Source organism: Polistes dominula, unplaced genomic scaffold, assembly GCF_049000335.1.
Source record: "Polistes dominula isolate Pdom_NZ unplaced genomic scaffold, Pdom_raw_medaka contig_79, whole genome shotgun sequence".
Lineage (NCBI taxonomy): Eukaryota > Metazoa > Arthropoda > Insecta > Hymenoptera > Vespidae > Polistes > Polistes dominula.
The window spans coordinates 1,968,929-1,993,628 of NW_028300916.1; the positions used below are offsets into that span (position 1 = coordinate 1,968,929).

General features: G+C 22.1%; 2 protein-coding genes across 4 annotated transcripts in view; both read right to left on the bottom strand.

The window, feature by feature from the left end:
- Positions 1-1,981, bottom strand: part of LOC107074520 (uncharacterized) — a 29,218-nt gene extending 27,237 nt beyond the window's left edge. For 2 of the 3 annotated variants that reach the window (XM_015336031.2, XM_015336030.2), the window contains exon 1: positions 1,321-1,979. In XM_015336031.2, coding sequence (XP_015191517.1) covers positions 1,321-1,395 — 75 coding nt within the window. In that variant the 5' untranslated portion in view covers positions 1,396-1,979. Of the gene's footprint in view, positions 1-1,320 lie in introns of all 3 variants that reach the window. The other variant, XM_089170776.1, reaches the window with a different exon arrangement.
- A 6,400-nt stretch (positions 1,982-8,381) lies between these two features.
- On the bottom strand, positions 8,382-24,515 carry Galk (N-acetylgalactosamine kinase). The gene is made up of 10 exons (XM_015336052.2): positions 24,361-24,515; positions 22,385-22,550; positions 22,008-22,175; positions 21,711-21,918; positions 14,960-15,068; positions 14,688-14,845; positions 13,422-13,562; positions 13,151-13,265; positions 10,051-10,255; positions 8,382-8,620 (listed from the first exon to the last, which is right to left on the bottom strand). The coding sequence occupies exons 2-10, from the start codon at positions 22,546-22,548 to the stop codon at positions 8,455-8,457; spliced, it is 1,434 nt and encodes a 477-aa protein (XP_015191538.2). The 5' UTR covers positions 22,549-22,550; positions 24,361-24,515; the 3' UTR covers positions 8,382-8,454.
- Between the last annotated feature and the right edge of the window lie 185 nt (positions 24,516-24,700).

A 24,700-nucleotide genomic window follows, 5' to 3' on the forward strand; every position in this document is an offset into this window, starting at 1 on the left:
TATTTTTATTAAATTTATATTAAATAATAAATATTAAAATTTAATACAATATCTTTTTAATAAAATTTGTATTTAATAGTATATATTTTATTATTTCTTATATATTATATATTATTAATATATTATATATTATTAAATTAAATACAATATATTATATATTATTTAATATATAATATATTTTTAATAAATTTATATTAAATAATTAAATATTAAAATTTAATATAATATATTTTTAGTAAATTTGTATTCAATAGTATATATATTATTATTTATATTATTATCTATTATATATTATATATTATTAATATATTATATTATTAAAATAAATATAATATATTATATATTATTTAATATAATATATAATATATTTTATATATAATTATATAATATATTATATATAAAATTTAATATATTAATATTAAAATTTAATGTAATATATTGTTAGTACATTTATATTTTAATAGTATATATTATTATTTATATTATTATTATTTATTATATATTATATATTATTAAATTAAATATATATCATATTATATTGAGTAATACATATTTATATGGTTATATATTATTAAATTAAATATAATATATTATATTAAATATAATATATTACATTAAATAATATATAGTATATATATATATATATGTATATATGGTTTTATCTGTAGAAAAGTTAGACACGAATATCGACCAGCAGTTACAGCAGCAACAGGGTATAACGTTGGACCACATTGTAAGCACATGGACTACTTCTAGATTGTCTCAAACGATCACAAATATTAGTATAGGCAGTTAAATGAACTAGACCATTGGTTGGTTGTTACATTCATCATTTATCGATTACATCCAAATATAATATAAGAATAACGCGAAGATAATTAATAAACATTAAATATAATATTATGATCTCAACGAAATAATCGATCATATGAAATACAATATTATTAAACAAAACGAAATAATGTTATCAAAGATTTTGTGTATTTAAAAAACAATGTAACGTTTTTATAGATCAATGTTCGAAGAAATAATTGAATTTTGTTAAAGTATGTGTTACAATTTGTTAGATGAAAAGATAACTTTGATAAGTTTACTTCCAAATATTAGATCGTAATGATATTATATATATATATATTTTTTTTAAGTAATTCTTAATAAATGATAAATGTTTATCGTAAGTAATTGAGAAAATTTCTAGGTTAAAAAAAAAAAGATCGAATTTTTGTCGATATAAATCGATAAATACTACCCGATACTTCCCCTTTAGGCTTTCATTAGAAAATGGGTGAAATCAATCGCACACATTGAGGTGTTACTTACTCCGGTATAAATGGCACAAGCGTAACTCCCTCTGCGTACTGATTGCCAGCAACAACAGGATTGCATGATAGCCATGCTTCGATAATAATAATAACAAAAAAAAAAAAAAAATGATAAAAAAAGAACACAAAATTAAATAAAAAAACCCGAGTAAAATTTTAGAAAATTTACAGTTCGAACGATATTTAAAATAATGAATACCATATGAGAATAGTAATCAGAAATACAAAATGATTTTTAAAATGAATTTAACACGAATTGTTAGTTTAAACAATTTTTTTTGGTTTGTTGTTAAAATTTTTACAATCCTTTTTGTTATCCTTTATTATTATTATTATTATTATTATTATTTTTAGTTTTTTTTTGCAATTTATATTAGACTTTTGAATTTTATGTAAGAAAATTTGGTGTTCGATTATTTAATTTAATTTTTATTTTTAGTTTTATTTTTAATTTTTAATTTTATTTTTAATTTTACGATACGAGATTCAAAGATATTTTTTTTTTTTTTTTTTTTGGATTTATGAAATATTAATTATATTCGAAGATGATAGAGTGTAGAATGAGAGAGGACGATTGTTCATCATTTCGTCCATCATCTTCGCGAAAGAACGCGCAAGCGGAGCGGAAACCGCGGCTCAACGCTGACTGCGTTCCTCCTCGTCTTCGTTGAATTTCGCGTGTCGAGTTCCTGCGGTGAAGAACACCATCGAGGTCGGCCGCATGCGCGATACGAGATTTCTATTGAAACTAATGACATAAAGAGAGAATGCAAGAGAGAAAAATAAAAAGTAAGAAAGATAGGATGATAGAAAGATAGAAACAAAAATAGTTTATAATAACTATAAGATAGTTTAATAACTATCTCTATTTTATTAAATTAATTTATTACAAATAATTATTATTAATTACAAAGAATTTGTATTATTAATATTTAATCTTAAATAATTCAATAATAATATCCACAGTTTTTTAAATTAAATTACATTTATTATATATATATACTATATACTAAAATAATTATGATTTATTATAAGGAATTTCTCTATTACTAATATATAATATTAAATAATTGATTAATAATATCCCTATATATATAATATTTATTTTATATTAAATTTTATATTTAACTTTATTTTATATATATATATATATATATATATATATATATGTATATAGTTAATATATATATAATATTAATATATATAGTTAAATATATATAATTATAATATATTAATAAATATATTAAAATAATTATAATTAATTATAAAGAATTTCTAGTACTAATATTTAATCTTAAATGGTGGAATTATATAATAAATTATATAATATTTAATGTATATATTAAAGTAATTATTATTAATTATAAAGGATTTTTATTATTAATATTTTAATCTGAAATAGTTAAAATAAATTAATTAATATCTTAATTTTTTAATTACATATATATTATTTATCTTAAAGAAAGTGATAATAATTAAACTAAATACTATTCCAATATAATTGTTAATAACAATATTATATTCAGTATGATAGTAAATATTACATGAAAATACAATAGTAAAACTTTGTATTAAGTTTGACATTATGATTATTCTATGTTTTACCTTTAAGGGTCTCTATAATGCATTGTTACTATTAAGTGAAGTAGTTCATCCTATATAATACTATTCGATACTACACTTGGTAGCATGTTCTTTAGTGATCATTTGTCACGTCACACCTCAAACGTTTCTAACACAACTAACGACATGATATATTCTCGATATACTAATCAAGAGTACTATAGTTTTTCCTAACTATATATTTAACATTAATAGGAAACGTGATATTCTCTTGGGTCTTCCTAGTTTCAAAGGGTCTTTTAATATATTCAGTTATAAAGAATGTTATACACGAAAAAATTTAAGTATTTATTCATATATTTCAATATTTATATATTTATTATTATATAATATAATAATATAATAAATATATAATGTAATAATATAATAATTATCTAAAATAATATAATTATAAATATTTATAATTATTAAATATAGTAATATAATAATAATAATATAATAATATAATAATATAATAATATAATTATAAATATTTATAATTATAAAATATAGTAATATAATAATAATAATAATAATAATAATAATAATAATAATAATAATAATAATAATAATGAAGATAAATAGTAAAATATTAAATCAAACAAACTTAATAAATAAATAACTTAACTTAATAAATCAATAATACAATAATATAATTATAAATATTTATATTTATATATATAAATATATATAAATATTTATATTTATTATATAAAATATATAATAAAACGAGATTATGTATTTTTGTTTTTTATTTGAGTTTATTCGAGCTAAGGGAATGACAATGTTAAGGTGACTTTTAAAAAACTTTAAGGTCAAACTTTACATCACGTTTAGGATTGAAGTTAGAAATTCAATGTATTAAATTTACACATCCTTGGAAAAGTTACATCGAAAAGGGGGTAAGAAAAGTTTAATGGTAATCAACATTGTGTATTAGAAGTTGTCTAATTAACAACCTTGCCAGAAGAAAATCCCTTCCAAGGGAATACGTGACGTCACATTAGCCTACATTGGCTACTTTATACCACGCATACATTGGCGTCACATGTCATGTGTGTTATATCTTATGACACGTTGTCGTGTGTCTCTAACCTAACCCAACCCTGACAAACTACTCCTACTACTCTCTTTTCCGTTTTATTATTAGTGCTATCCAATTTTTTTTATCTTTTTCTTTTTTCTATATGTTATAACGCCATTTTATAATTAATATTATAGGGTAACTTTGAGTTTATTTCATTTGGAATTTGAGATTTTATATTTAACGTTATTATATTTTATGTTATTACTTTTATGATAATTATTGTCAGATTTGATTGATTTTAATTTTTTTTTTACTATTTATGGTTATTATTTTTTATTTAATTAATTTTATGATTATTATTATCAAGTTTGTTTGATTTTATTTTTTTACTATTTATGGTTATTATTTTTTATTCCATTAATTTTATGATATTTATTATCCTGTTTGTTTGATTTTATTTTTTACTATTTGACGTTATTATTTTTTACTTAATTAATTTTGTAATTATTATCAAATCTGTTTGATTTAATATTTTACTATTCGACGTTATTATTTTTTATTTCATTAATTTTATGATAATTATTATCAAATTTGTTTGATTTAATATTTTACTATTTAACTTTATTATTTTTTATTCAATTAATTTTATTATCAAATTTATTAAATATAATATACATATATACATAGTTTTATTACAGTAATAATTTATTATTTAATATATGGGTAAACTTTTCTATTTTTTATTAGAGTTGAAGTTAATTTTAAATATAATAAAAGATTATAATAAAGTGTTGATCTCTAGTTAGTTAGATGGCTAGAACTATAAAACAAATTGTTCCTATTAAATTTTCTACTTTTACTTTCTTCTTTTAACAATAAACTAAAAACGTCAAAACGTCAAATGCCAACCGACGAATGATCCTTATCTGATCCTATCCTATACATGCAAAAGACGAGGTTTAACTTTGAAGAGGTACTTTCAACATAAAAAATAAAAAAAAATAAAAATAAAAATGAACAACAATTTTTAAAGTGAAACAACTTGAAAGAAAAAAGACGAAGAAAGAAAGATGAGCAAAAATTTGGAGTTTTTTAAAGGAAATGGTTTGTAAAATGTTAGAGATTTCGTTTCTTTTTTATTTTTCCTTCGAAAAACTTATCCCCAAAAAAAAAGAAACAAATGATAGAGAGAGAGAGATAGAAAAAAAAGCAATAGAAAAAAAAAAGAAAGATGAATGAATAGAGACAAAGAGAAGAAAAAAGAAAATAAGTACACATATTCCTCAGAGCTTTTATCGTATGCGATGTAAAGGAACGCGTTTTGGAGCTTTGGAATAAATTTACTACTTGTTCCACCCCTAAAGATAGCACTCATGTTCGAAGAATAAATAAGTGATGGCACGCTCAAATTTGTGAGATAAATAGAACCCTTCTTCTCTTCTTTTTTCTCTCGAAGGGTTCGCCAATTTTCTTCAACCTTTCTTTTCTGCACCATCATCTATATATATACATATATATGTATATATATATATATATACATATTACATGTAGATGGGTACCATGATAGAAATTTTGAAACGTCATTGAGATTGGGATTCGGATAAATCGAATTGTGAGTACACGTATATATACATAAATATATATATATTATTATATTATATAGTATAAATTATTCTTATTATATATAGTATTTTTATATTATTAATAAAGAATTAATAATATAAATACTGATAATATAATACTAATAATATAATATTAATAATAAAAAATACTACTAATAATAAATAAATAATATATAATTATATTATATATATAGTATTTATATTATTATTATATAGTATAAATTAGTATAGTATTAATAATAGTATTACTAGTAGTATAATATTATATTATTAGTATAAATAAATATAGTACATATATTATTTTATAGTATATACATATATGCATTTATTACATAGTAGATGTAGATATAAGAGATTTATGAAAAAAATATCGGATGTATGTGGAACGAACTGTAAAAAAAAAAAAGAAACCTTTTAACGTAAATAACACTTTATCGATAATCGAATAACAGGAAGATGTGCAAGCATCAATTGAATTGCATTTACAGCTACTATTATATTTTCAATGTCATTTTGAACGTTTGGTGTTGTTATCCCGTATAAATGTCTGAAATATATCCCAAGGAAGATAGAAAGAGACACAAAGAGTGAGAAAGAGAGAGAGAGAGAGAGGGAGAGAGGGAGAGAGAGAGAGAAACAGAGTGGAAGAGACAGATTTCAGTCCAACAACACAACTGTGGACAATGTAATCAAGGTATAAATCAATTACAGTACTTCAGATGAGCTTATACTCATGTACAATCCACCCATCTACTGTTGGTTGTTTTCCTTCCAGTCCATATGCTGCAAACGTGCTTCTCTTGTATGTATATGTAGGGGTTTGTGTCTCGTCTACTCAAAATCATTGACTTTTCCACCCTATCCTTAAAATTAAACTTCGTGACTATAATATTTAAATAAGATTTTATTCAAATTTTTTGATCATCGATATTCATCTAATATATTCATTTCTCTCTTTAAAGTGAAAATTTCTTTAGAATGGATGTGATTTGGAAAAAATGAAACGGACGATATAATGGGGGGAAAGAAATGGCCTTAATACTAAGTAAGAAATCGTCTCATTCTCTCGAAACTTATGTTAGTTTTTTGAAGGTTTCACTTTTAACACGTGTGATCTGCACACATGATTTTTTTATTTTTATTTCATATAAAATACTAAATATTGTTCTAAAAATATGCATAAATTAATGACAATATTGGAGTTCAATTTTTATATCATTAATTATAAAAATATTTCATTTGCAAACATTTTTTTAAGTGTTTTATTATTTACTTTCTTTGTAATTATTATAAAAATGTGCGCCTGTACGAATGCAACCCTCCAGACACACTTTGAAAACGTTGCTTGCGAGCGTCATCTCTTGGGACGTAATTTTTTTCTGCCCAAAAGATAGGCAACCCGTCATACATAGGTGTATGAACAGTTTTGACTGCAAAAAAATTCCGTCCCAGTAGATGGTGCTCGCAAGCAACATTTTCAAAGTGTGTCTGGTGGGTTGCATTAATACAGGCGCACATTTTTATAATTAAATTACTAATTAAATAAATAATTACAAATTAAAAGTACAAATAATATTATAATAATATTACATAATAAATTATCCTCGAAACTTGTTTATTATTCTACAATGTTCATAAATAAATAAATAATATAAGCTTTGAATAAAATCTTTGATCAAATAATTTATTATTATATTCAATGTATTTGTTTTTTTGTTTTTTTTTCTTTAAATGTAATTAGACTATTAGTTTTGAGTAATTAGAATATTAGTAAAAGTTAATTAGTCCTTGATACGATTTATCTCTCTCTTTATTTTAAAAGTAACTTTTTGGTGAGATATAAACGGTGGAGTTTCATTTTAGTTCAACAAACTTTCGTACAATGGAAATTCGATCACTCATACCATTGTACTGTGTTAATTGTTTCCTGCGGACCAATAACCATCGTACTATATATATATATATATATTGGTTTTTATTAAAATCGTTACAAATAACCTTGTGGACAAGTTTAATAGTCACGATGAATACGAATGAATTTCATTTGAACTTATCTGTAATTATTTTAACAGTCATTCGTTGAAAGATTACATTGCTGAAAAAAAAACATGGGAAATATTTGGTATTGTATGTTTATTATATTATTTTGAAAACAAAAGTAATTTTGTTTTAAATTCAATAATTATTTCTAATTTCATTGACTGATACTTAATCTTAATTTAAATCTATCATTTATTTCACATTATAGAAACAAACACTTTATAATATGATTTTAAGTATTTTGTTTTTAAAATGAAAAATTATAGTCAACATTTTGCTTATTTTTTTCTTTTCTTTAAATTCAACCATTAACGATTATAAATGATGAATTTTGAAATGAATTTTAAATATGAAAATCTCGTTCTTTTTTATTTATCTTTGAAAGAAAACAAACAAAATTACTTTAAAAACTTTTACATTTTTTATATTTTGAGAATTTTATTTAATATCGTATTACTTGATTTAACATTTTGATTCTAATTCATATATTATACGTCTAAGTAATAATCTTAATATTTAAATGATTATAATTACATAATGCACCATACATAGATAATTATTGCAATTAATATTATATAACATATATATTTATGATATAATAATATTAAATAACCGAGTGTATAAACAGTTATTGTTCACTATTACTTAATATAAAATAGTATTCTAATCATCTCTTAATTAATTAATTCATTATTTATAAGTGTACGTAAACTAATATATTATAATTGTACTAAACGAATGTATAGGAAGAGTATCAATACGAGTATCTCATTATATAATTATACTTATCATTATATAATAATACAAATGTTGACAAAAGTATTGCAAATAAAATTAGGAACTAAAGTACATAAATAGTAGCACCTTGATTAGGTTCAGTTGGAAATACCGAATCCTCCAAGTCAAGTCCGTTGGTTGTACAACTTTCAGAGAGATATTTTCGAATTTTCTCAACGAATTGAGAAATGTTGTCCTTCAAAATGATTGCTACTATACATCCTCCCCATCTATTGTAATATAAATGATATATGCATTACGTAATACAAATCTTTTATGCTATACCACGTCTAAATAATATATTTTTGTGAAATAAATAAAATATTTTTATATTAAATTTATATTTTTATTTATATTTAATATATACTAAATTATAATATATATATTATAATATTTATATTATAATAAAATTATAAATTGAATTATAAGAATATAATATTTAATTTATTAAATATTTAATATATATTTAATATATATTTAATATAAATAAAAATATAAATTTAATATATTAAATATATAATAATAAAATAGTATAATATAATAAATTATATATTAAATATAAATAAAAATATAAATTTATTATAAAAATATTTTATAAATTATTATAAATATTTAATAAATTAAATATTATATTTATATAATTAAATGTATAATTTAATATATATTTATATAATTAAATGTATAATTTAATATATATATATATATATTAAATATAAATATAAAAATTATAAATTTAATATAAAAATATATTATTTATTAATTTCAAATAAACAGTGACAGAAAAATTGATTTAATTTTTAAGAATAAAAATAAATATATTTTCAAGGTCAAATATATATATATATATGTATACGTCGAGTAAAATGAAAAATGTATCAAAGAAAAATAAGACGAATCAACGGATCCTTCACGTTCGAATAACATTCATTTTCCATTTATCAAACACACACACACACACACATATATATATATATATATATATATACACAGAACAACATACTAACACATATACAAGAATTCTTCTTTCACGTTTTTCTTCTAACAATAATAAGATAGATCGAAGATAGGGAAAACAGCTGATCTTTTGTAAACTCATTCGGGAATAAAAGTTACTATATATGCTAGTTCCAGGGTGTGACCCACAAACTTGTCAATAGACATCTATTAGTAGTCTAATGGATGTTTTAGTATTGTTTGAAGTATATCCCTAGGGGAAAATACTTAGGGTTGCTAAGCTAAGGGAAAACTAAACTTTTATTCCTTTTTTTTTCTTTTTCAAAGTATCTCAAAAGTATACACATAAACACAGACATTTAGATAAATATCTATAGATGTATGTGTATGATATTTAATAGATAATAAATATCTATCATATATTTTGATGATTTTCATTTATGAATAATTTATTTGATTTCTAACAAATGCAAAGTAAAAAGGACAAGCATCAGATAATCAAAATGGAAGCTAAAGTTTGTGCTTTCTTAGAACGTACATATATATTCTTATCTTCAGATAAAAGCTCTCACTCTCTCTCACTCTCTCATTTTATACCTTTGAAAGCTTAACTTATGCATTTATATACATATATATATATATATATATATATATATATATATATATATATATGTATGTATGTATACAGGAAGATTTTGGGACTTACCCAGCTCCCGTAATTCTAGCACCGAGTGCTCCACAATTGATGGCCTTGTCGACGAGTGCATCGACACGTGGATGACTACATTCGTAAAGCTTGCAAAGACTAAGATGACTTTTTGACATCAATTCACCTAATAACCGAACTTTCACATCTTCCATTAACGTGTCATCATTGTTTATACGTTGAAATTCAATAACTCTGTTAGCTTCTGAAACATTTATACAATCAATATTATTTTAAACAATTGAATATGTGTTCTCTATTTTAATTGAAATATTAATTATAAATATAGTTCAGAAAAAAATAGCGAAATAATGGATACGATGTTTCAAAAGTGGTTGATGGTGGTGGTGGTGATTTAATTAAATAATAGTAAGTGGTATAAATAAAATAAAATAATTTTAAATATAGTTTAGAAAAAAATAAAGGTAAAATAATGGTTGTGAAAAGGTTTCAAAAGATATAATTGTACTGATGGTTTAATTAAATAATAGTAAGTGGTATAAATAAAATAAAATAATTTTAAATATAGTTTGGAAAAAAATAAATGTAAAATAATGGTTGTGAAAAGGTTTCAAAAGATATAATTGTACTGATGGTTTAATTAAATAATAGTAAGTAGAATAATTAAAATATAATAATTTTAAATATAGTTTAGAAAAAAACTAAGAATAAAATAATGGATACGATGTTTCAAAAATGGTTGACGGTGGTAGTGGTTTAATTAAATAATAGTTAGTGGTATAATTAAAATATAATAATTTAAAATATAATTTGTAAAAAAAGAAAATAAAAAAGGCAAAATAATGGATGGGAAGTTTCAAAGGTATAAATTGTGTTGATGGTGGTGGTGGTGGTTTAATTAAATAATAGTAAGTGGTATAATTAAAATCAAATAATTTTAAATATAGTTTAGAAAGAAACTAAAAGTCAAATAATGGATACGATGTTTCAAAAGTGGTTGATGGTGGTGGTGGTTTAATTAAATAATAGTAAGTGGTATAATTGAAATAAAATAATGTAAAATATAATTTTTTTAAAAAAGAAAATAAAAAAGGCAAAATAATTGATGGGAAGTTTGAAAGGTATAATTGTATTGGTGGTAGTAATGGTGGTGGTAGTGAAGTAATAAAAATAGAAACAAAATCGACGATTTTCTCAACGTTTTCTTTTCGATATTCTTCGGTAAAAGTATAAAAGGTATAAGGTAAGAAGAGTGTGGGAATCTTCTTTGGAGGGTTTCTATATCTCCTCTCTCGTCTTTTGCTTTTCGTTACGTCTCCAGGGCAATAAATTCCATGAAGGTGTGATGCTCTCACAGGATGCCAAGGTCTGAAGTATGTATGTGTGTCAGACGCAATCGATATGTCGTCGTTCATGAAAATTTATAGGATTCGTATGGGAATGCAAGAAACATGGTATTTGATTGATAAGTCATAATCTTTATTTCTATTTTTTTTTATTATTATTTTAAATATTTCATTTAGTTTAATTTTTTTTTTTTTATAGAATTTGGTTCAATTTAGTTTCACATCAGTTTTTATTTATTTTATTGAAGTGAAAACTTCTTTGGAATGGGAGTGATCTGAAAAGTAAATAAGCGGAAACGGAGCTATGTAACGAAGCTATTAAACGGCTACTATACTAAATAATGAGAGAAAAAAAGACAAACATATAGGATTGAGCCTGCGAGAGAATTAGACGGAATGTAGCTATACAGTTTTTCTTATACTCGGTCTCCTCTTTACGCTATGCTTCGTAGTTATCGCCTCACTACTTTTCGGAAAAAACCTCACTACTTTTCGGAAAAAACCTCACTACTTTTCGGAAAGACCCTACGCACTTATCGGAAAGACCCTACGGACTTATCGGAAAGACCCTACGGACTTATCGGAAAGACCCTACGGACTTATCGGAAAGATCCTACGGAATTATCGGAAAGACCCTACTGACTTATCGGAAAGACCTTACGGAAAGACCTTTGTTATTTTATTTATTTTATTTATTTATTACTTGAAATAATTTGTAATTTTATTTATTTTATACTTAAAATAATTTGTTATTCTTATTATTTTAATTATTATTTTATTTATTTCATATTTGAAATAATTTGTTATTTTATTTATTTTATATTTGAAATAATTTGCTATTTTGTTTATTTTATATTTGAAATAATTTGTTAGTTTATTTATTTTATATTTGAAATACTTTGTTATTTTATTTATTTTATTTATTTATTACTTGAAATAATTTGTAATTTTATTTATTTTATACTTGAAATAATTTGTTATTCTTATTATTTTAATTATTATTTTATTTATTTTATATGTGAAATAATTGGTTATTTTATTTAATTCGTATTTGAAATAATTTGTCCTTTATTTATTTTATATTTGAAATAATTTGTTATTTAATTTATTTTATTTATTTCATATTTGAAATAATTTGTTCATCTTTATTTCATCTATTTTTATTATTATTTTATTTATTTCATATAATTCATATTTGAAACAATTTATCGTTAAAATAATTCAGTAACTTGAAATACACGTAAAGTTTAAATATCTGCTGAAGTATTAATCCTGCAAGTAATTGATATCGTAATCGTTTTGTAATGAAAATTTAATAAAAATTGTAAAACAATTCATACAATTACATTTTTATTTTATAATTGATCTCATAATGAAATTTGTCTTGTTCTTTATAGAATTATCATTTAATCGATATAAGATTGAAATATTTCAATGGATCAAGTTATAAATAATTTTCCCCTTTTTCAAACACAATCGTCTTCCACAAGTTGAAATGCATGCAAAACTCGTTATCTAAGTTGGAATATCTGCAAAGTTATTAATCCACCGAAGCAAATCGATATGTAGTTGTCACGAAAATTAATAGGATTTGTAAAGTAGTCCATGCACGTGCTTGAATTTATTACAAATGCCTTATGCTCGTTAAAAAATTTATTTTACTACTTCGATATATGAAAATGGGGAGTTTTTCTTTTTTGTTCAGTTACTTTTTTCCCTTTTTTCTTTTTTCATTCTCAATAAAATGAAATATCAGAAATAAAAATTATTAAATAATTCTAGAAATAATTTACCTTGGAACACGTGTAATGCTCGTTGTTGAAGTTTGAACATTTGCGTGGTATTAAAGTTAGCAATTTGAGATGATTCCTTTAATCTTTCATAAGTCGTTGAAAGACACTCACAAATCTGTAAAAACAGAAAAATAAAGAAAGAAAGAAAGACAATAAAAAAAAAAGAAAAGAAAAAGAAAATATCGTTGTTCGAAGTTAAGCTTTTAGATTTATTGCGAACCCAATAAATCGTCTTTTGGTTTGGGATTCGTCTTAAAAACACGACAGTTACCTCGTCCATGGTGTAAGCTTCTTCATGGAGATCCTCCATCACAACTGATACCATTTCTTCCAAACTAAAACCGAGACTTTCTTGTAAGTCGATTAATCTCATCACACTTTTCCAATTTTTATTTCTCTTCTTGGCTATTATCTGAAAAAAAAAAAAAACAAGATTCAAATAAATGGCAAACAATTTGTAAATGTAATGTTTCATTTGTCTAAAATTAGTAATAGCATTTTATATCAAAAAAGAAAAAAAAACATATTTATATCATTGAAAAGTTTTAAATTTTAACGAATAATTACAATTAATTAAAAATTTGATCAGAAAATCAATCTATAGAAAATTTTCTATATAAATAAAATTTTAAAAATTCATTCTAAGTTTTTAACATATATATATAATATAATATAATATAATATAATATAATATAATATAATATAATATAATATATTTTTTATAATATATTAATATAATAAATATTATATTAATTATATAATTAATATTATTATTATTATATATATTATATAATATATATTTATAATTTATAATTAATTATAATATATTTTAATTTATAATATAATATATTATTATAATATTATTATTTTATTATATTAATATAATATAATCAATATATCTAATTAATATATTATATTATTTATATTTATACCATATTAATTTAATTTTTTTTTTATTTAATAATTATATTAGATAAAAAATATAATTATATTTTATAAAGTAATACAAATTAATTTAATTTCTAATTAATATTATATTAATATAATTATAATATAATTAATAAATATAATTAAATAATAAATTACCTAAAAATATAATTAATTATTATAATCAATGTAATATATTTTATATAAATACATTATATATATATATATATATATATCGATTATATAAAGCATAATAATAATTTCTACGTTACGTATCAAATAGCAAGCGATATTGCAAACTGTTCGTAGTCTTATATAAGAGATTAAATCGATGAAAAATGATATTACTAGGTTAAATATGAAAATAAAAAATATATCATATATGCACATCACACACAGTACAAGTGAAACATTAAAAAAAATAATCAACCCAGGTACGAGAGAATGAGACGAATGCACAGAAGATTTTGTTTACTTTGAATCATGGAAAAATGAAGTTGTTGGAAAATAATGAATAAAAAGTATAGACACACACACACACACATACACACATACACACATAAAGAAGATATTACAATACTGAAATAAAAGGGGAAGTTTTGAATAATACCTGAGCAGCCAAGCGACATTCTGCCACTCTTAGATTATAATCAACGGTAGATGCTTTGTTGTGGTAAGCTTGGCTATGTGCTATCACGAAAACAACATTTTCAGGTAAAGTAACGGCGGTAGTACGTAAAGGATTAAATTCTATCAACATTGCAGCACCTATGAATAGACACCAGTGTGAATATATTATCATTCGATTGTACTAGATATATTTTTTTTATACTTTTTTTTTTTCTTTTTTTTTTTTTTGTTATGTCAGGAATATGTTGTTACCTGTTTTTCCTAAAAATGCAATTGCTTGATCCATTCCACCACCTTGCGTTCCGATATATCTTTCAGCATTTGCACTGATCGTTGCTAAATCTTTTCTTGATAATTGATACTGTAATATTTATTATTATTATTATTATTATTATTATTATTATTATTATTATTTATTGTAATTAACATAAACAATTCGTTGATTATATGGTTGTATTAAATTGATATTTAATTAATTATATTTTTTTTTTGTTTTTCGTATTTTTGAAAATAACAAATCTAAGATTACTTTTATTTAAATTTATATTTATTTTTTTATTATTTAATTTTATTTATAAATTACATAATACATTATTATATAATTATATATAATATATATTATTATTATAATATATAATATATTATTATAATTATGTGTATATAATTATATAATAATATAATATATATAATATATATTAATATAATATAAATATATATAATAATTTAATTTATATATTATATATATATATATTAATGATATTAATAATTATATATATTAATAAAATAATATATATAGTTATTATTATATATTATATATATTATATTATATATATTATATTATTATATAATTATATACACATAATTATATAATATTTAATTGATATAAAATTATATATAATACATAATTATATATTGTAGGGGGGGCCTTCGGGGTAAACACCCTAAAAGGGTATACCTGAAATAAACTTCTTATCTTATCTTACATAATTATATAAAAGATAAATTTTATTTATAATTTAAAAAAAAAACAACGAAGATAGGATTAATTATTCGTTTTAAAAAAAGGTTTAAATCGTTCAAAGAATTTGTTTTAAGATAATAACATTAATAACATAGAATAAATATATATATATATATTAATTTTAAGGATTTTATTTTAATGTTAGATGTAATAACAAATATTAAGGATTTATAAAAGAAATGTATTATACTTGATATTTCGTTAAAAGAACGCAGAGGAATTATGGTAGATCAAGGTACACTTAAAAGCTTATGGGGATAACCAAAACAAATTTCGTATCTTTCTTTCTCTCTTTTTCTTTTTAAAATGTTTCATTCTATTCGCTCTATTATCTAGAAAAGTTTTCGTAGAATTTATTTGTCAAAGCTATTGCTCGATAAAATGAAAATAAACGGGGGGAGGGGGGAAAGAGAAACAAACAAGAAGGAATAAATAAAAAAAAAAAAAAAAAAAAAAACAATTAGAAAAAAGAAACATTACTTTTGTGTGAAAAAACGCGTTACTTTTTTTTTTTTAACGAAAATCGATAATGAAACATTAAATTTGTCGATGAAACTTTTTCCATCGAGATTTTATTTATTTATTTTCTAATTTTTTTTTTCATTTATTTCTATCTTATATAGCGTCGTTCAATATAAAATTGTATCACAAAATCCTTTTTGGAAACAAAACCAGACACGTTTTATTCTTTAGATTTGTACTATACAATTTATCGTTTAAATAATTTGAGAACAGTTAAAGCAAAAAAATAAAAATGGAAATTGAAAAAAAAGAGAAAGAAAAAAATAAAACGAAATTGAAAAACAAATCCTTAAACGGACAACGTTCGATGATAAAAATACGTTCGTTCCCTTTTTTATTTTTTATTTTTTTATTAACGATTAATGGAATACAAAAAAGAAAAAAAGAAAAATAAAGAAGGACAAAAAATAGAATACCAAAAATATATTTCTATTTTTATTTTTTTTATAAACGATTAATGGAATACAAAAAAGAAAAAAAGAAAAATAAAGAAGGACAAAAAATAGAATACCAAAAATATATTTCTATTCTTCTTTTTGATATAAAAATATATTTTTATATAAATATCTAAAAATATATATATATATAATAAACAAATATTTTTATTTATTTATTTATTTTTTTTAAACAGAGAGAGATAAAAAATAGAAAACAAAAAAATTTTTTTTTCTATTTTTTTTTTTATTTTTTTTTATAAACGATTAACGAAAAACAAAAACAAAATTTAAAGAAAGATAAAAAAGTAGAAATAAAAAATACATATCTTTTGTTTTCTTTTTGTTCTATTTTTATAAACAATTAATTGAAAACGAAGAAAAGGAAAAAAAAACTAGGGAAAAAAAAAAGAAGAAAGGTGGGACTAGAGAATTAAATGGCACTTGAAATTTTTTCTCCACCATCTGCGACGGATAAAAAAACCATTTCACCGGGCTACTTTTCTCCTTCTAGGTCGTACTTTTAAAAGAAGTAGAAGTAGAAGTAGAAGTAGAAGTAGAAGTAGTAAAAGAAGAAGAAGAAGAAGAAGATGAAGAAGAAGAAAAAATAGTTTCTTATCTGTCGTTCAATTTTGATCGATAACGTGGAACGAACGTACACGAGTCAGCGCAAAAGTAGTAGTTTTATTCGTCGACATCGTATTTCTCGTTTAGTTAATTAAATTCTACTAAGATTTCACGATTTAAAGTTGTTTAATTTCAATTTTTGTTCCTTTTTTTCTTTTTTTTTTTTTATTTTTTTTTAAATTATTTATCGTTTTTTGTTCTCCTTTTTTTATTTTCTCTTTTTGTTTTGTTTTTTTTTTCTTTGACTTTTCTTTACCGAACAAAATTACTTTAAATTCGAAAAGTTTGAAACGTGAGAAAGGAAATAAATATAATATATAAAAAAAAAGAAAAAAAAATGAAAAGAAAAAAAGAAAATAAGAAGCAATAGGAAACGTAGAAAAAAGTTTTTTTCCGGTTCGTTATTTTAATACGATCGATAACATCAAAGTATTCATGTTGATTTCAAGATCGTAAAATAAGGTTTTTTAGTTATTTACGTTTTTCTACGTTGTGAACGTGTTAAAAGGATCTTAGGAGAAAATTAAAAGAACTTTTTCCTCGTCGAAGATTGATTGTCAGAATCCAAATAAAAAGAAATAGAAAAAGAAAAAGAAAAAGGAACATTCAAGAGAAAGAAAAGAGATAGAGAGAAAATTATATACATGTGTGTTTTCTTTTTTTTTCTTTTTAGCAATTGCATTTCTTTCATTATTATTATTATTATCGTCATTTTAATTAAAGTTCCTTTTTATAATTCAAACAAAAAATATGAGAGAATTGAAACATCTGAGGAATAAAAAGAAAAATAATAGAAATATTAAAAACAAATAAATAAAATAAATAAACGAGTAACAAAGAGAACAAAAATTTAGACATTTTATTATATAAATTTAAATTAATAAATTCGATGAGAAGAGAATTAAATAAAATAATTATAATAATAGAAATAAATAAAGGAGACCTAAAATGTGAGAACTAAAAAAAAAAATAATAGAAGTATTAATTAAAAAAAAAAAAAAAAAAAAATAATAAAATAAATAAACAAATAAAAAAAGATAAAAAAATATATTCGATTATTTTCAATAAAATTTTTCAAAACGTATTCGTAATTCGATTTTGAATATCAAGTGCCCCAAGAATTCTATCTGTCTGTTTTCTTCTGTTTTTTTTTGTTTTTTAGAAAAGAGAGAGAGAGAGAGAGAGAGAGAGAACTATGCAGAAGATATCAAGAAATTCCAATGGAATTCCATTCGAGGACATCCAACGCATAATCACATAGACGTGAAAGTGCACCTTTTTCGAGATAGAAAGGAAGACATTAGGCTTGAGAACATTTTTCATTGATCTCAAAATAGAAAATAAAAAAAAAGAATAAGATAGAAAAAGCAAAAATAAGAATATTGTATATATATATATATATATATATATATATATATGGTTCATGAAATGAAAATAGAAACGTAATATAGACATTGTGAATAATTTATTTTAGAATTCTCAATGAAAAGTAAAGTTAAATTAAAGGAAGAAGAAGAAGAAGAAGAAAAAAAATAAAAAAAAAATAAGAAAAGTATCTTTTTTTTTTATCTATTAATTTCCAGGAAACGTATAAATATTTTATGAAATATTTTCAAGTAGAAAAAGTAAAGAAGAAATAAAAAGAAAATATAATTACAAAATACAAACGTGACATATTTTGAATTAATTTTGAAACGTGATTGAAAAATAAAAAATAAAAATAAAAAAGAAGAAATAAAATAATTAAATTATATTATAATATATATATTTTTTCTATATTTAATTATAATATATATATATATATATATATATATATATATATATATGGGGTGCCCCGCCACACGTTGCTGTGACTCACAATTAGTCCGATACACACGTCTTTAAGTCAACGAATTACCTTATACCGCCATTTGTTAGAATCTTATCGAACCAACAGAGATAATCATGACTCTTTGTTAATAAACAAATAATTCGCGATTAATAAAATAATATTGCGATTATAAATTGAGATATAAACTATCCTATCTTTCAAGTTGGATGAAACTGCACACAGTGTGCAAAATTTTATTAAAATCGGTTCAATAGTTTAAGAGTCCATTGTGGACAAACAACGTGACACGTAATTTATATATATATATATATATATATATATTAAGATAATTATTTATTTCAATTAAATATTTATATTAAATAATTGACACACACATTTAATAATTAAATTATGTTTTCTATTTGTTTTTTGTTTCTCAACTCACTGTATAAATTTTTGTTTTTCCAAATGTTTTGACGCTACGAATATTTAAATGAGAAAAGAAAAAAGAAAAAGAAAGGAAGGAAGGAAGGAAGGAAAAAAAGAAATTGTCACGATTATTAAAATATTTTTTTAGTCGATTTGATGTTATCCCGTTCTCGTCGAGCAACTTTCATAAATGTTAAAAGGGAGGATTTTACTGTGAGATAGCTTTAAATGCGCCTAGTAGATGAACTATAATCTTACAGCTTGCTCGCCAAACGACTCCTCGTTTCTCGTTAGAATAAAAATTCATTAATTTGAAAGAATAAGTTTGTGCAATATAGTTTTACCTAAAGAAGATTAACGGATTAAAGTGAAAAAAAAGAAATATCTGATTGAAATTTGCATTTGATGGTTATAGAAAATATATTTAATCGTTCCTATAATATTAGGTGGTTCGGTAAGTCGTTTCGTTTTTCTTTTGTAAAAATGAAGATAATTTTTGCTTCAAAATTAAACCTAAACCTTTCAAGTGATCATTAATAGTTGAATTTGATAAATTTGACCTCTCATCGATCTCATGTGTTACTATTTGTCGGTTTGCATCAACTAATGTCATTATTGTGTGAGCAAAAAACGAAACGACTTTCCGAACCACCTAATATCATCACTTCCGTATATTACGACCAACACTTTTTCAATATTTGCAATAAAATAAGGTTTTTTATATGAGAAAGAATTTTTGCTTATGTTTTCATCAGTTTTCACTTGGATTTTTTTTAAATGTAGTAATCACGATTGAACAATTTTAAATTTAATCATATTATAATACACCGTTGATAAATTCTTAACGTGAAAGAAAAATAAATCAAATCTCGACATTTTCATTTAAAAAAAAAAAGAAATGTCATTTCTACAAAACGAAATGCTTTTTATATGAAAATATTTCATAATAATTATTATGGAAAAAATATTAACGTCATATTGAATGTATATAATATCGTGTTTCGAATAATTCATCATTTTCAATAGAAAAATAAAATGATTTATTAATAAAAACATATAACTTATTCTTCATTAAACATTCGTTATATACGAATGGAATAATTCAAATACGAAAAGTAAGTATTATTGAAAATAATCTATGATAATTATCGTTTAAAGCGTGTATGGCAAATAATATCGTGTCACAAAATATCTCGTTGAGAATATGACGTGAACGATATTCAATCTCGAAATATCTCGTTTATATATATATATATACGAAGTGTATAATAGCCTTTCACAATTTATTTTAATCTAATTATAGTTAGGCTAATGTCATCATAGAAAATTATAATTTAATTATAATAGATAATTAAATATATTTATTTGATAATATATTTATATTGTCAAATTATTAATATATATATTTATTATGTATTATTATGTATATAAAATATTCAATATCCAATAATCTATTATTCAAACGTTTTACTATTCACATATACTCTACTACTGAAATGTTTTATTATTCGAACCACTGTCTATACATTTTCCTGTTTGTGTCATTTCCTATCAAAACATCCTGGAAAAATATCATATCTTTCTTATTGTTCCAGTATAAAATTGATATCTTACGTATTTACAATTCACATATAATCCAAAAGTGTAATAATACTCAAAATAAATGTTAAAATAAAATAATAATAAAAAAATATTCAATAAATTAAAAATTTAATTTATGTATAATTGTATTTAAATTTATTCAAAAATTTATTTATATTTATTATTTATATTACTAATGCATATATAATATTTATATTTATTTATTTATGCTATTAATATATTATATTTATTATATTATTAAAATTTATTTTTATTATTATTTATTAAAAAATTTAATTTACGTATAAATGTAACAAAAATTGCTATAGAAAATTCTACAAAAAAAAAAAAAAATGCCTTCCTAACAACACACAATTATATTTTTTAATTAATTTAAATATTAAAGATTCTACCATTCTTTTATAAAAACACAATAAACTTATAATTTTAATAGAAACAATATTAATACATTTATTATATTTAATATTTAATTTTTATAGTTATAATAAATTTATAAAAACATAAAATAAATAAATAAATAAATAAAAGAGTAAATGAATAAATATGAAGAATATTTACCTGACTAGCATGAAACAATGAAAGAACAGATGCTGATACTAATGCACTGGAACTAGAAAGTCCAGCATTAGCTGGAACGTTACCCCATACTGCAGCTAAGATTCCCTTAGGAACTTTTTCCTTCGGGATAACATCAAGAGCACCCAGGATACCACATAAATAGTATTTATACCAAATTGGTCCCGTTTTAGAATCATCTATTGATGCTCTAAAACAAATACAAATAATAACGATTAAATCAATCATTTTTTAATAATATTATTTATAATACTTTATATATAATTTTAAATAAATTACTTCACGTTGTCGAAATCGCATGAAAAATCTTGATAATTCGAATTAACATTGGTAACACTGATTCGATGATCATTTGATATCCCAACAGCTATGAGAATGTGTTGTTTGATTGCCATAGGACAAACTGCATATCCACAATAATCGATGTGCTCGCCAATCAAATTAACTCTGAAATTTTATATAAACTTTAGATAATAATAATAATAATAATAATTTATTATTTATTCCACAGAGAGAGGTGAATGAAATCAAATGGATCAAGACGTACGAATGTACGAACAAATCGGAAGCATTAATTTCACAAATAAATAATAAAATATGTGCAATTGAATTTCAAATCTAATTGTTACGTATCAAATTATTAATATTTAACTCACCTTCCAGGAACTTTGACTACAAAGGTAGGTTCCCGATTGTATTTTTGAATAAAATGTTCCGAGAGAATTTGTAATTTCAACGAGAACGCTTCATCTGCTTTTAAAACCGACACTCCATCTTTCGTTTCGGAAAATTCATTCTCACCGTTTGCGTTATTCGACATTTCTGAAAAATATAATAATAATAATAATAATATTATTATTATTATTTAAATAAAACTACAATGATATATTTAAATTAGATTTAAAAATCATATAAAACAAAACAAAAAACTAAAGCACATAATAAATCTTTCACATTTCATATAATTTAAGTTTCTAACTTGACTTATTTTTATCTTATACTTATAATAAACTTATTAACTAGATTATATTACTTTTTTTTTATTATTATTATTATTATTATTTCTACTAAAAACTTATCTTAATTTTATTCTTATGAAATCGTAATCTTACTTTTAATAACTCGTTAAATTTTACTCTTACTTTTTTACCGTACATTTTATAGAAGTACTTTTATATTATTTCTACTTTTGAATCATCAAATCTTTCTTACCATTTTGTTTTATTTTTTTTTTTTTTTTTTATTTTAGTCTTCGACATTACTTACAATTTTATTACCATTCTCAATTATTTCTATAAATAAATTCAAATTAAAATTATATTCTTACATTCGTTCGATTTTGTTCTTTCTTTTATCAAAATGAATCTAATTTTGTTTTACAATGCAAATTAAAAAAATATCTTATATCCTAAATATTTTTTTAGATATATATATATATATATATATATATATATATATATAAAGATATAATAATAATTATAATAATCATCGAAGGATCGTAAAGATAATCAAATACAAATACGATAAATATTGAATATAAAGTAAAGTTACTAAGTAATTTCCGTTGGAAAAACATTACGAATAGTATGGCAGATTCTATTGGAAATTGTTAATGTCCGGAATGAAAATAGCGAATGAGGCCAACGCCATTAATGTAATTACGTTGTTGAACGTTATGGTACGGTCGCAGTATCACTCGATTTCCCCCAAACATGCCCGGAAACTTTCGTTTAAAACTCAAGATAATCTCGACCAATGATAAGAAGAATGGGATGCAATTTTCAAAGACGTAGAATAAAATAACTATCATTTCGTTTTTATCTATTATCTTTAACTACAATGAAACGTATGCTTTTACCATTAACTTATAATTAGTTTCGTTTGATTTATTTCAATGATTATTTTATTTACTTGAAAATATTATTTTCACAGAAGAAGAAGAAGAAGAAGAAGAAGAAACTGTTCAACGAAATCCAATTGATTTGTAAAGACTATAATGATTTTAAAATTTAATTTATATATATATGATACGCGGATATAAATTATCTATAAAAATAATTACATACGAGATATCGTTAAGTGTAAACGATAAAATCTAATCTGTGTAACTTCTTTACAGTATTCAATGGTGATATTTAATTGTGCGATAAGATCAAAGTAAACATTGTATTCGCATATTAGCGATAATCCGAATGTATTACGGTAGGATACAAAATTTAAATTTCCCGCGTTACAAATAACTTATCGCTATATGTATTAATATTTTACTCATCATCATCAATTTATCATTAATTCTTATCTTCCACGTAATCATCATTAGATATGAAAATATAATATGTATAATTTCATTTATTTCTCTTATTCTTTATTTCATTCTTACAGTCAAGAATTTCGAAAAAAAAAAAGATAAGAAAAATAATAATATTTACAATATGCATTCTTATCGTCCGATAGAAAGATAAGAAACACTTGCTTAAACGTATTGTGATGTGTCATTTAACACACAGAGATAGACATTTGAAAGATATTCTTTCACAAGCATATATAAGCAAATACATTTGATATATTAATTTATTTTATTTAAATATTTATTAACGTAGAAGTATATTTTAATAATAAAAAAAAGGAATACCTATTAAATTGTTGTCTTAATAATATGTTCAAGTTAGTTTGAAATCGTTCGTGCCTTTATTTTCGATGAAAATATTCAGAGCCAAATCCTCCCGCTCGAAGAAAACGCACTTACTAAATTAAACGTTACGTGGCGCCACTTGTCGATTACATTTGCTTACGTGCACCCTATATATACATGCGCGTGTTTGTATGCGCATAAGCACATAATCGTGTGAACGCCGACACGCTTCGAGAACTTGGTATCCCGTTGTACTTTATTAATTATACGCATTATTTTTTTCATTTATAATATAAGTAAGATTTAAAATATAAATATGAAGGGTTACGTAATACGTACC